This window comes from Gekko japonicus, unplaced genomic scaffold (assembly GCF_001447785.1).
Source record: "Gekko japonicus isolate JY-2015 unplaced genomic scaffold, Gekko_japonicus_V1.1 scaffold53, whole genome shotgun sequence".
In the NCBI taxonomy this organism is placed as follows: Eukaryota; Metazoa; Chordata; class Lepidosauria; order Squamata; family Gekkonidae; genus Gekko; species Gekko japonicus.
Window position 1 is genome coordinate 1670043 of NW_015162474.1, and position 14783 is coordinate 1684825.

A 14783-nucleotide genomic window follows, 5' to 3' on the forward strand; every position below is an offset into this window, starting at 1 on the left:
TTTCAGCTTCGCTTACTCAGTACAACCCTGGTTCAAAGCGTTCCGGGGGGTGGGTGGGTGGGGACGACGTGTACACCTACCCACTGGGTACCGGTCTCAGATACATCCCTCGTAGGGTTGCCAGCACCAGATTGGAAAGTTCCTAGAGATTTGGGGAGTGGAGGCTCAGGCTGGGGTTGGAAGAGGGATCCAATCAGGGTATAATGGCAGAGTCCACCCTCCAATGCATCCATTTTCTCCAGGGGAATTAGCTGTAATGCCGGGAACTAGAGAATCCAACAATAAATATATACACTGCAAAAATATATTAAAAATTAATGTGTTCTATTTGTTCCATTTTATAAAGTGCATTAAGAACATAAGAGATGCCAATGTTGGATCAGGCCAAAGGCCCATCCAGTCCAACACTCTGTATCACACAGTGGCCAGAAATACCAGGTGCCATCAGGAGGTCCACCAGTGGGGCCAGGACATTAGAAGCCCTCCCACTGTTGACCCCCCCCCCCAAGCACCAAGATGACAGAGCATCACTTGCCCCAGAGTCCCTATCTATACCTTGTGGCTAATAGCCACTGATGGACCTCTGTTCCATATGCTCCATTGTGTGCTGTTTATAATATCCTAAAACAGGTATATATTCCTTACATGCAATATCAACAACAATAATAAATTCATTCAGTATAATAACTACCAGTCAATTTACATCCTTTTTTCCCACCAAAGTCAAACCCCAGCAGGAGTTTCTAGAATTATACACCCGCTTCTCCTTCCTTGAAAGTCGTCTAAAGGGGGAAAGCTTTCTTTTGTGGTTACATTGATGTTTAAATTGATGTTTGTTGCTGGTCCTACGAGGGGCTGTTAAAAGACAATTCATAAATCTAACAATTATACAATATTTCTAATATAACTTGGCTTCACAAAGTTTTCTTACCACATTAAGCAGCTGAAGTTCATAGACTAAGCGCTCCTGTCTTTCTCAAGGCTGCCTAGTGTTGACCTTGTTCTCTGGTCATTAAATCTTACAGCACCTGTTAACGTTTCCTATGTGTATTCTCTAAGTGACAGTAGTGAAAAGTCCACATTCCACTTCATAATGCATTTCAGTTCAATAACAGTCTAAACTTTACATTGCTGTTTAAAGGGGATATTCTCCCCCTTTTTTTGTCCAAGTACGATGGTAATCCAGTTCACAGATGGCATGAGAGGTCCGTTGTTTGGTTCATTCCCTCTGGGGTCAATGTATGGAGCTTGTGAATCCAGATGTTTTCTTTGCAGAGAAGAATCTTCTTAATATCTTGTCAGTTGAGGCTTTGATTCTCATATTTGTAAAACACAAAGAATTTTACGTCCTCAAAGCAATGCTGGACTGACATACAATGCTCCACCATAGGTGCATCCAAAATTTTGTTTCTCAATCTCGATTTATGTTCCATGATACAAGTTTTTAAGGACCGTGTGGAACTCCCCACATAATATTTTGGACACCCACAGAAGGCTTCATATACAATATTTTTACTGGCACAGGTAGACAAGTGTGGTAAAAGATAATTTTTCAAATATGGTTCTAAAGAAAATTCTTTTACTTCAAAGCAATTATTACATATAGAACAGTTTTGACATTTGAAATGACCATATGTTTGTATAATATTTTGCTTTAGTGTGTATTGGGCTAGGTTGTTTATATCTGCTTTTACTAGAATATCTCTAATGGTCCTAGCCCGTCTGTATCCTACTAAAGGGGATTGTTGGCATCCTGGTATATGCTCACAATGCACTTTATAAGATGGAACAAATAGAACACATTAATTTATAAAAATAGGTTTTTGCAGTGTATATATTTATTGTTTGACTCCTCTAACACTGCAGCTCGGGTTGCTACGGGAGCTAGAGAATGGCAACCCCAAATACACCTGTAATCACTCATAAGCTGGTCCTGCTGTTTAAAATCTTGCGACTGCAAAATGTTTCTAATGTAGTCTGGATCTTACATGCATGTATTACACTAGAGTGAGCCATTGATACTCTTTATTGAACCCATGCAATGAAAACTACTGTGAGCTGATAGCACAGGAATCCGTTCAGCTAGGCAAAGGGACCCACCCAATCAAGAACCTGTTACATAAACAGCATTTACTCTGAACCCCACTGTAATTAGTTTGCACATTTTACTGGATTGCTATACCATAATTTGTTAAACATAAAACACAATCTTCTTCTGAGAAAGTTACATAGATCATCAAGTCACTAATGAAAAATATGCAGTGAGCATCATTGTGCAGCATTGGTACAAATGTAAAATAAGATGACTCCTTGCTAAAACCAGATTTTTGAAATCCAACAGAGTAGGCTTTCATTTCATGTTAGTAATTCAAGGTTGTAGGATTACTTTGTGAGGCTATTCACCGGGAAGCAGCCAAATCCTCCTCAGATGAGCAGCAAGCTTGGCACCCCCCAGCTCCTGCAGTCTTAAGGAAAGGAAGGCCCCTCACTCAGCACTGAAACCCCTGACGAGCGAGGAGGCAGACCTTTTGCAAGCATCATGGCGTGCAGCAAGGCGTGCAGCAAGGGCAGCATGTTAGGATGCCTCAGAAAATGGCAAGCCTAGCAAGGCGGGAGCCTCACCAGCTCAAGAGGATGTCTTCAGCCTTTGAGAAAGACAATAAAGCCTGGGTGCTTGCCATCTCTCCCCCCTCACTGTGCGGTCTCATATTATTTATTTTTATTTTATTTATTTGCATTTTTACCCCGCCCTCCCCACGAACGGGCTCAGGGCGGCTCACACAGGGGCATAAGCCCATACATAAAACAATATAAAACAGTAAAAACCATTAAATCACAACAACAGATAAAGTGCTCCATGCAGACAAGATGGTCTCTGAGGATGGTAGCAATCATTTCCTTCGGTGAAATTGTCCTGTCGATGGTCCAAGCCAGTCCTGCGGCATCAGTGCCATGCAAATTTATGACTGTTCTTCCGGGGACCACTCCCAACCCCGTTGTTTCAGTGGTGGTAGTAGTAGAAGTGGCGGCCCCTATGTAAAAGCTTGGTGGAAGAGCTCCGTCTTGCAGGCCCTGCAGAATTGTATAATACAGCTACCAATACCCCATTAATAAGCAAGAACAGAAGATGTGTTGTGTTGACAACCCCAGAATAACTAATAAATTATTTGCTTTGAAATAAGGGAGCCAACTGACGTGTGAGTTTGGCACATTGTCATTCACTATATTAGTCTCTATTAGCGGGTGCATGTAATTAACTGGCACACACACCCATTCCCCATGAAAGCTGGATAACAAAGCTTTTACTTTATTGCTTGCATAAACAGTTGAATTTCAGCAATGATATGTAGCTGAAGTTTAGCTCTTCAGCTGAATGCTTGCATTCATACGAAGCACATCAAAATAAAGTTGCCAGGTAGCATAGAGGACAGGGTGCTGTCTTTGGGGAAAAAGTGCTCAAAACACAATTCCTGCAGGAACATGGCTCCCTTACACTGATTCATATTTGTTCCAACAGGTCTAAGTCAGTTTCCTTCTGAGAAAGTTGTCCAATCTGGTCAACATCATCAGTATATCTAATTCTCAATGTGGCCCCATCTGTGGGTACTTAAATCCAGAGATTGGGAGGGGCTGTGGCTGAATGGAAATGTTGCCAGGTAGAGATTGGGAGGGGCTGTGGCTGAATGGAAAGTTGCCAGGTAGCATAGAGGACAGGGTGCTGTCTTTGGGGAAAAAGTACTCAAAACACAATTCCTGCAGGAACATTGCTCCCTTACACTGATTCGTATTTGTTCCAACAGGTCTAAGTCAGTTTCCTTCTGAGAATGTTGTCCAGTCTGCTCAACATCATCAGTATATCTAATTCTCAATGTGGCCCCATCTGTGGGTACTTAAATCCAGAGATTGGGAGGGGCTGTGGCTGAATGGAAATAAAAAGTCCCAGGTTCAATCCTTGGCAACTCCAGTTAAAAGGACCAAGCAGTTGGTGAAGTGAAAGACCTCTGCCTGAGACCCAGGAAAGCTGCCGCCAGTCTGAGTAGACAACACTGTCCTTGATGGAACAATGGACTGATGGTCTGATTCAGTATAAGGCAGCTTTGTGTGTATGCTTAGACAAAACAGATCCCAGATTTGCAGAAAAAGATCTGCCAACCTCCCCCCCCTCTACATTGGCAGATCTAATAGAAGCGGCAGTTGTACCTTCAAGAAATAGATGCCCTCTGAGATCTCAGTGGCCATTGTGGGGGCTGCTAGGCAACCTCAATACTGCCAGCATTGTTTTATGTCAGTTAAAAGTGTGTGTGTGGGAAGGGGTAGGGGCCTTTTCCAGGGCTATTTTGGCATTACAGCCCACCCCAGTTCCCCTCCCTCCTGCCCTGGAAAGAGGACTCATATGGGCCAAGCCCAGCACTAACCACTGGGCAACTTGTCACCATGCAACTTGTGCAATTCACCCAGGTCTGGCAACAGCTATGTGATGCCACACAATTTAGTTGAGACCAGAGGCAGCCACCATACAACTTGTACAGGCTGGCAGTGACCGCCACACAACTGATCTGAATGACTAACTGCATGACTTTTGCAAGTTGGCCAACTTTTTCCAAGGGCAGAGAAAGCGGGAAAGCAGACAGCTAGTGTGGTGTACTGGCTAGAATGTACCACACTATGATTTGGGAGACCCAAGTCCAAATCCCCACTATGCTGTTGAAGCTTACTGGATGACCTTGGGCCAGTGAACTCTAGCTCAGCCTAATCTACCTTAAAGGATTGTTGTGAGGATAAAATGAAGGAGATGAAGATGACGTAACCTGTTCGGTGTCCCCATTGGGGAGAAAGGTGTGGTATAAAAAAGGTAAACAAAATAATAAAACTTAACGGGGGGGCACAGTGGGAAAAAGAGAAGGAAGCAGGGAATGGGGATGGGTTCTGCAAGGAGCAGAGAAAGAGTGGATACAGGAAAAAATGAAGTGACCCCCACAAGTTCTTGAGGGTTCCCTACTTGTAGACATGTATTTTAAGTGATTCAGTTTGCTCATGTAAGTGCAAAAAGTTATTTTTATAACAAAGATTTGTAATTTTATTGAGAGAAATACAAATTTCACTTAACAGACTTGGAATTTTACATATACAAACATTCAAATACAAGCCTTCCATTTTACAAGCATCAAAACGTATTTCAAAATGATGTTTCCATATTATGTGTGATATTCACTCACACCACCATTCAAAATTATTTTTATTATTGAATGGTAGAACTAAGACTGAATTTCATATCCAAGGGGATCCAAACCCTGATCCAAAAGCATGAGGGAAGACTCCCTCATCTTCTGTAGCAGCTTTCGGAGTTCATCCTTAGTAAATACCTAGAGAGAGAGAGAGAGAGAAGTTATGCTTAATTACAGTTATAACTTATATGTAGCTGATGAACTGTGGACAAAGTAGTCTTTGTTGGCAAGTACAGCACAAGAAACAAATTGGGAAAGAGCAATGGTATTCATCTCTGATAATCCCAGATTATAGGCGTTGGGATTTTTATTATTATGATAACCTCTACAGAATTTGATGGAAGCTTTTTCAATTTCAGCCCTTCCTCTTTAGTGCCTCCCTTGCCTGGAAAAGCTGGCATTCAGGGGGGAAACCACTGAGTGAAGCAATCATAAGGACTTTTAGTTCTCACGGATGCGACACTGACAACGATGATCAGCCTACTCATTATAGGCCACACAAACCCATGCATACTTAATGTTACTCTACTCCTTCCCTAAGTTGCCTACTCTAAAAAAAGTTAACTATAACAATGAGAAAAACAAGGATAACAGTATTTAGGGAATTTCCATGCAACTTCTCCTGGGGAATTTTTGCTCACAAGACTCCATAGCTTAGAGGGAGCATTGCACGACAACCTAAGAACAACCAAGCAGCAGTTTTGGTATTTCAAATACAAACCCAGAGGGATTTTTGATCTCTCCGGAATTAAATTACCATGTAGAGTTTGTGCCGTTCTGATGCAATCAAGTCAGCAAGCCTTAGATCTTCCTGATATTGTCCTGTCCTGTACAATACCGTATGAAGGAGGAAGCACATCGTTGGCAAGCAGAGTTTTCGCAGCATGATCATCTGATGAGAACGTTCAGGGTCATCTTCAGCATCCTTGATTTTAAAAAGTGGTATTAGTTTTAAGCAAAAAAGCCCTCTATAATTTTTCATTTACAGTTACACCCTCAGTATCCCATTACTTAAAATTCATATGAGCACACATATACATACAAACTTAAAAATAATAAAGCAGACTAGCACTAGTTATGCTATAACCTTGCACCCACTCCAATTTAACCTGGTTACCAAACCCAAATTAAGTGGCTTCACAATACTCAAATCTGGTCTTTCAGAGAAGCGATGAAGGGTAGCAACTGCTGCTTTTAAAAGCAACATGATTCATAGTTACTATTAAGTGACCTCTCCATATCCCCCCCCCACTGCTTTCTGAACAGGAAGTATTCCAACCATAGGTTTTCCTACAATGGAACAAGCATTATAGAGCCAGCAGACAATCAAAGATGAGAACACACAATGCTAGGCAAATGTATAGTTGTGTGTTAGCAGAGGAAGCACCACTGGATAAGAGCAGTTTTTAAATGTGTCTTTGAGATAAGAATACACTATACCTCTCTGACATCAACCATCCAACCTCCGTCCACAAACAGTAAGACATTATACATTTTCTCTTTCACATCAGCTGTAAGGGCATCCAACAGACCTTTCCATAATCCATAATCTACCTGAAAAAGAAAAGTCAAAGTGAACCCATCCAGAAATATTAAGTAGCACAACACCCTACAGTTTGCTTACTGCAGTTTGTTGTATCTCCCTATTAACATGTAAACAAGCCTGAAGGGGAAATTACTGCATAAATTGCTCAGACTCTATTAACCTGTGTGGCTGACATTCTAAACTAAATGGTTGCAATTATGCAATTGCCTAAATGAGGAACGAGAACCCAGGCTCTAGTTCTCTAAAGCAAACTTCAGCAGACAGTAGGCTAAACAACTGTGCAAAACAAAGAGCAGATAAGTTAATGGCTGTAACTGGCTATCCTTTAATTGCAGCTGTGAATTAATTTTGCTGTTAATCACTGCTGGTTAAACTGAATCCGCTAATTTACAATTATACTACAGAAGATTTTCTAATTTAATATAAATTGCAGTTACTGAAGTATATGACTATTTAAAAATTAACATTTGTTTTTAAATGTTTCATTCGCTAATGGTCACACAATCCAGCCGTTAACCTAGACAAACAGACCTTTCTGATATAACATTTCACACCCATGGATTATCTTCTATGTTTGTATTAATTCCTTGAAACACTCCATGCCGCCAGTCTCCCAGCAAGAGATCCAAGGTGGGTTACAATCAAAGGAATAAAATCCAGACAAAAATGAACACAACAATATAATACAAACTAAAGGGCAGCTCATAATCAGGCCAGGAGCAAAGTGGGCAACAAGACAAAAGGAAGATAAAAATCTCACAATACCCCCACCCCCCAACATAATGGACTTTGCTTTATGTATCTGCCCCAGGGAAGAGCAGTGATGCAACTGCAGAAGAGACCACCTTCTAACCTTGGAAGGCGGGGCACTTCTGTGTGTTCTGTGCCACCAAGTCGCTTCCAGCTTATTTATTTATTTATTATTCAACTTACACCCCCCCCCCGCTAAGCAGGCTCATTTAAACATTTTACGTAATATACAGATAACAACTAAAATCCGATAAAATCGTCTTAAAACAAGTTATGGCAGCCCTATGAAACAACAACCTCCAAAACACCCTACCGTTAACAGCCTTGCTCAGGGTCTTGCAAACTGAAGGGTTCCTTGATTGAGTCAATGCACCTCGTTCTGGGTCTTCCTCTTTTCCTGCTGCCTTCAAGTAGGAAGTCCCTAATGCCAGATGGCATGCTTCTTTTTTGTCTGCCTTCTTGGCCTAGTGGTTGGGTTTCTGGTCAGAGGGTTCGAGCCCAGCCTCTGTCTTCTTTGCTTTTCTTTTTCAAGGGAAGAGTGTGCATGGTCTAGAGCAGAGCTGGTTGCCTATGGCCAGCCAATCAAGCCCTTGCCAAGGGGCAGGTGGGTGCCCTTCCTCGTAGGCTATAAGGGAAATACTAAGGCCATGTGTCTCTCTTAGGGTTGCACTGTTGCTGGTCTTTCCTCCCAAGTCCTCTGGCACTCTGTGGGGGGCTGAGAGTGGCATTGGGAGTCAGTGGCTGCATCAGCAGGTAGTGACTGGCTGCACCTGTGTGTGCCACTCAAAGGGTGGGTGTTGCTGAGGTTGCTATGACTTCTGGCATGGTCACTATGAGGTCTGTGCCTCAAAACATGTGTTGTGTTTCCCTCCTCTGGAATGCCCATATGGATCTGACCAGTACCACTGCTATTATGTGGGAGGCCAGGTGCTACCACTCCAGAGGCCCTCAAGATTGGGACAACAGTTGTATTTCAACATTAGCCAGCAGCAGAAAATACTTCAAGAGCTTATTTTAATGCCTATTTACCTCATACTTCTTCTCTTTAAGTTCATGGGCTACTTTTTCAGTGAAGCTTGCTTGTGAAAGCTGGCCAGGTGCCTGTGGCATTGAGCTCATGTGTTTAAACCACTCATTGAAGGCTTCATGAGCTTCCTAAATTGGATTGGAAATACATAGTCATTTTCATGTAGCTATCTAGATAAGTACTTAATACATAAAAGATATCTGTGCCAATGGAGTGCTTTGACATCTTGATTCCTGAGCAACTATTTTAAACGTTATCTTGACATCCAAGCAGATACAAAATATTTGTGTGCCTCATTAATCAACATTTGATCAAAATGTGAGACTACTTGTACTAACTTCTCAAAACTACAGCAAATTTAAGAGGGGATATTTCAAATACACTAATCAAAACAAAGACAAGCAATTATTAAAAATATTAACAGGACTAAACGCGAGCCAAGGCTCAGTTCCCGAAAGAGTTTTCAGCCTTAAAGCAATTTAAAAAAAAAAAAAAAAAGATCTGCACACATGTTCTGGTTCTGAGGGGTGAGACTTCTAGGAACCATTTTCCATCGTTTAATAGCTGAATCTTACCAGGTATGCTCTGATACATAAATGCTCTCTAATAGCATTGTCATCTTCAGCTGGAAGTGGACTATCCATTCCTTGCTCCTCCCACTGATTGTATATTTCTGCTATAGAGTCTTGTGGAATTTTTATGAACACGTCTTTTGCTGCTTCATGTTTCTTAGATGCTGCAAAATATAATGTTTAAGAAAATCAGGAATTACGATAGGTAAGTGTAATGATTAAAACTACTCCCTTCAAGATTAATCATGCTTTTCCCATTTTTAATTAAAAAATAAAAAAGTTGTTTAGTAGTACTGCAGTACCCAAGAACTTCCTCATTATGGCATTGCTTTGTTTAAGTGCTTCAGCTCTCTGAGCAGGATCAAACACCAGCCAGTCAATTACATCAATCTTCAAGCGATCTTCCTGAAAAAGTCAATATAGGAACACAAATTTAGTGGTGAGTTTTTGAGCACACAACAGATGTTAAAGACTCTGGAGACAATCCATAGAACTTTGAGACTAGTTCTGCATGCCCAAGGCAGCTTTGGATTTCTGATTCTGTCACACAGTGTGGTACTCACTCTGCAGGTCATGAACAGCCACATTCGCAATTACCACCAACCAAAAGAGCCACGTTGACTTGCACCCCTGGCATGGGGCCTGCACTTCAGGGAAGCCTGTTCCTCTGGCAACTGTTCCAAGGTGAGAGACACCGGGCAATCAGAAGCCTCAGTGGCCAATGGCTTTGCCCTTTTTTCCAGGAAATGTGGGGCAGATGCCACCCTGGGGGGGGGATGGTGCTCAGAAGAGCCACACCTACAAGCCACTCTTTGGGTCATATCCACAGAATTTAGAGTTAAGGACTCATATACAGACAATGTAAGGCAATTACAGCTTTACTATCAACAGGTTTCAGTGAAAAACTAAAACAATCATTTGATCATTAAATGTTGGTTACTTATTTACTGGTCAAATCTCAGAATCTGTACCAAGAACTCTTCCTTAATTTTTAAGTACTGCTGAAAAAAGCAGAGCAAATGTGCACTTCAGTGGAGAGTGTATACTGTAAAACATCTCCACTTGAATACAGCTACCAATTGATCTATATCATCATTACAGAATTTTTATGGATGTTCAGTTATAATGAAAACAGGAGGGAAGTTCCTTGTTCTATACTCTGGTTTTAAAAATTATAGCAAAGTCAATCATCACCCCCTGTGTGAACCAGGAGCTTCACTCTCAGTTCTTCTGCCAAGGTCTGTCAGGGCTCAAGGCCTCAGGTTGGCAAAAAGCAACTCTTTACAGGGTTGGATCTAACAGAAAACATTCACTGATGAAAAGGCTGTGTAATTTTCACTGATTTCCCCTTCCCACTACAGACCTCCAACCCTGCCCCATGGTGTTCCTGGGAAGTCCCCTGTCCTGAAAGAACAGTATTTGGGGTTGCAGTAGGATGGTGACAGCGTGCAAATCCTGCTTTGCTCACAGAAATCCCTTTTGTTAGCAAAGATTTTCCATGGGATGCAATTTATTTATTAAATTTATATCCCGCCCTCCCCAAACGGGCTCAGGGCGGCTAACAAAGAGGCATATGCCATGATTCAACAGCTAAAACAGAATAAAACAGTCAATCACAAAAAAAGTGCCGGGGCTCTAAATAATAAGCTCTTATCAATCCAAGATGGGGTTCCATAAACCAGCATAACCCATCAGCATAAGTTCCGGATAGTACTGTCGTCCTTTCATAACCAGTTCTTCAGGTCGTCTGATCGTCTTTCCAGGGCCAGCTCACATCCTGATAGAATCCACCGTCAAAGATGGCAACTCGGTGGTGGTACAGTAGCGGTGGCGGCTCCTATGCAAAAGCCTGGTGGAAGAGCTCCGTCTTACAGGCCCTGCGGAACTGCATAAGGTCCCGCAGGGCCCGGATCTCCTCCGGGAGCTCATTCCACCAGATAGGAGCCACCACCGAAAAGGCCCTGGTGCAAGCATACCATCATTGGAGTTGTCCAATTTCCATGGGGAATGAGCGTCTAGTGCTTTGCTGAGTCATTCCAACACATACATTTACATTGATGGAAGAGGCTATTCAGTATTGCCAAATAAAAATATAGCTCAACTGGAAGAAACTGACAGTGAAGACAATATGCACACCCTCTTTGTTATATGAATGGCTGCTTGTGATCTTAATCACAACACAACAATTCATGTATCTTGCTATTACTTTAGCATGATGCAGGTTTACTTCATACCAATTTATGAGCAGCATTTAGACCCTATTAAAGTCAACAAGATGAGACACAAAGTAATTTAAAAGTCAAAGGGTGTCTCTCTTCTGCAACTGCCCTATTCCCCCCCTTCCCCCAAACATGCATATCTGGGAGAGGGGAAGCTTACGACTCAATTTTCCATCCAGCAGCACCTGCGTTACAGGCAGAACATATATCAGCACTGCTCACCTCTGTGGTGCCCATATCGATTGCAAGATCATGGTGAGTGAACTCACTAGCATCTTTTTTGCAAATGTTTTCTACAACAGTTTTTGTTATGGTTGCAACATCCAATCCTGCATTTAAAGCAAAATGTATAATGTCAGTCAGGAGGAAATACCAGAGTCTTCTAGGAAAAGTGAACGTGTTCAAGTACACGTCACAGAAGATGAAGGAATCAAGGGTATTTATCAACACCAGAGTTTTTAAAAAATATTGATTTGGAAGATTCCATAGTAGAAGCAAACATAACCAGTGGTATTTGATTTGTAAAATAGGCTTAGTGTTAACAGAAGACAGTCCAGTGTAAAACAGACATCAGGTTACAACTGCATATTAAATGTAACACTTCAAAATCATGGCTTGGATCCACAGAACTACAACTGGAGGCTTCCCTCACAGAATACGATTCTCCCATCACATTCCTTTCTCCTATTCCACGTCCTTTTTCTTCCTGCTTGTGACAGGTAGAGCACAGAAATGCATCCCAGTGACCCAGGAGCCAATTGGAGCAGTACTCTGAACCAGCCAGTGGGAGCTGTACTGGGAAATGTTAAAATTAGTCAGGAGAAGTTGAAGTTAATTAGAAGTGAGGTTTGGAGAGTTAGGTTTCTAGGGCTGCGAATTAAGAGGCTGGAAGTAGTGAGAGAATGGTTAGGTGTTACTGGAATGTTAATTAAAGGTCTGAGGAGGTATCATATCTTCAGTTGAGTTCCCTTATCAGGGTAACTGAACTGTTACAATAGGTCATCAGGCTTTGCTGGCTTAGTGTGTTGCAGCAGACTGCTGTATTTATATGTTATTAAAAACAGGTTGCTTACCCGTAACTGGTGAACTTCGAGTGGTCATCTGTGCATTCACACCCATGGGATCTAGTGCGCATGCGCTGGATCGATCGGCATTGTAGCAAGCTCTTAACGGATTTTTGTGCCCAGACCTCGGGCATCCGCAGGAACCCCACCGCGCATGCCCAGAGGGGTGGGTGCGGACATCCCGCCAGTTCCTTCAAACCGCCGCAAATCAACCCCTATGAAAAATGTAGAAGCTGACAGCAGCGGGGAAGGAGAGTGGGTGGTGTGAATGCACAGATGACCACTCGAAGATCACCAGTTACAGGTAAGCAACCTGTTTATCTTCAACATGGACTCTGTGCTTCACACCCATGGGAGATTAGCAAGCAGTAGCCTACCTGGAGGAGGGCACTGGCAGGTCCTTACCGCGTAGCCAAAGATAAAATGCGACGTCCCATCTCTGTATTAGAGTTCTTACGGACGTCTAGGGTGTAGTGCCTTATGAAGGTATTAGGCGTGGCCCACGTAGCAGCTTTGCATATGTCCGTTAGGGGAACTCCCTGGAGAAAGGCAGTGGAAGCCGCAACAGCTCGAGTTGAATGGGCCCTGATCGGGCCAGGCAATGGCTGTTTGGCAATCAAGTAGCAGAGGCGGATGAGCCCCACAATTCACCTCGAGAGGCGCTGAGCCGTGATGCAAGTCCCCAGTCTTGCTGGTGCATACGAGACGAACAGTTGGGAGTCAGGTCTTGCTGGGCAGGTTCTGTTCAGGTAGAACAGGAGCGCACGCTTCACATCCAAGGTGTGTAACAGTCTGTCCTCTGAGGATGTAGGAGCCGGGAAGAAATCCGGGAGGAAGACCTCTGCCTGTAGGTGGAAAGAGGCGCTGAGCCATGATGCGAGTCCCCAGCCTTGCTGGTGCGTAAGAGACAAACAGTTGGGAGTCACGTCTCGTTGGACGGGTTCTGTTCAGGTAGAACAGGAATGCACGTTTCACATCTAAGGTGTGTAACAGTCTGTCCTCTGAGGATGTTGAGGCCGGGAAGAAATCCAATATTTCTCCAACTCGCCTCGCAGAGGTGACAGCAACCAGAAAGGCCATCTTCCATAACAGGAATTTCAGGTCGCAAGTTGCGAGTGGCTCGAAGGGTTTCCTCGTGAGCTGACGAAGAACTAGAGGAAGGTCCCAGGGAACAACAGGAGTTTTGATGGGAGGGTAAAGGTGCAACAGTCCCTTTAAAAAACATTTTGAAAGCTGATGCAAAAACAGTGTGCATCCATCAACTTGAACATCGTAGGCCGAAAGTGCGGCCAAATAAACTCTTAACGAGGAGTGAGAAAGTCCCGAGTCAGCGAGGGACAGGAGGAATTGGAAAACTTTCTCGAGACCCACTGAGGTGGCTCCAGGGGCATCGTCACCCAAGGAGGAACAAAACCTTTGCCATTTGTAATGGTAGGACTTTCGCATAGTAGGCTTTCTTGCGTTTAGTAAAACGTTAGATACGCGGGTGGAAAAGCTGTTGACGCTATTCTCCAGGCAGTCAACTTCATCCGTGGTACGTCGTGGTACAGGAGAGGGGAGTCGGACAGGAAGAGGAGGTCCTGTGCTGAAGGGAATCGGTGGTAGACCCCTGCTGACAGATCGTGGATGGTGGAGAACCATGGCTGTCTCGGCCACCACAGGGTTATTAGGATGCAGTCTGCTCCATCACTGATGATTTTGCGGACCACTCTCAGAAGTAGGGGTAGTGGAGGGAAGAGGTAGAGAAGTTCCCGGGACCACGGATAGAAAAGACCGTCCCCTAGAGACTGTGGGTCCCTGCCACCTCAGCTGCAGAACAGAGGGTACTTTTGTTGGCTCTGGTGGCAAAGACATCAACTTGGGGAACTCCCCACCTGCGGAAGAGTGGGAGGAGGTAGGTTGGGTTTATTTCCCACTCGTGGAGACTGAGTCCTGCTCGACTTAGGTGGTCTGCCTGCACATTCATGTGTCCTGGGATGTGTGTGGCTACCAGGAAAACGTTGTGGGCGATGCAAAGGTTCCACAACTGGATGGCAAGGTTGCAGAGGCGTAGGGAGACAGTGCCCCCTTGCTTGTTGACCTAACTGAGTGCAGTAGTGTTGTCCGTGAGGACCGTAACACATTTCCCCTTGATCAGAGGTAGGAAGCTGGTGACAGCGAACTGTATTGCAAGCAGTTCCAGGAAGTTTATGTGCTGCTTCCGTTTCTGCGTGTTCCATTTGCACGATATCGAAAACGGCATCTGTAACCTGAGGTTGGTGTTGAACGACTGAGAGTTCTAGAGAATGGGCCATTCTTTTCATGAGGTCTGCATAGGAGGTGAGATTGTCAGATGGAGATATAGGGAGATCATCTGTGACAGCTTGGTTAGGAGATTTAT

The 14783-nt window shown here is 43.6% G+C and overlaps 1 protein-coding gene across 1 annotated transcript in view; it reads right to left on the bottom strand.

Moving 5' to 3' along the window:
* Window positions 1–5191: 5191 nt before the first annotated feature.
* The window catches only part of NUP107 (nucleoporin 107kDa), a 41830-nt gene continuing 32238 nt past the window's right edge, over window positions 5192–14783 (bottom strand). The window contains exons 22-28 of the mRNA XM_015405708.1: window positions 11562–11668; window positions 9423–9525; window positions 9124–9284; window positions 8551–8676; window positions 6666–6779; window positions 5983–6150; window positions 5192–5363 (exon numbers count right to left, since the gene is read on the bottom strand). Of these exons, the coding sequence (XP_015261194.1) occupies window positions 5256–5363; window positions 5983–6150; window positions 6666–6779; window positions 8551–8676; window positions 9124–9284; window positions 9423–9525; window positions 11562–11668 (887 nt within the window). The 3' untranslated portion in view covers window positions 5192–5255. The remainder of the gene's footprint in view (window positions 5364–5982; window positions 6151–6665; window positions 6780–8550; window positions 8677–9123; window positions 9285–9422; window positions 9526–11561; window positions 11669–14783) is intronic.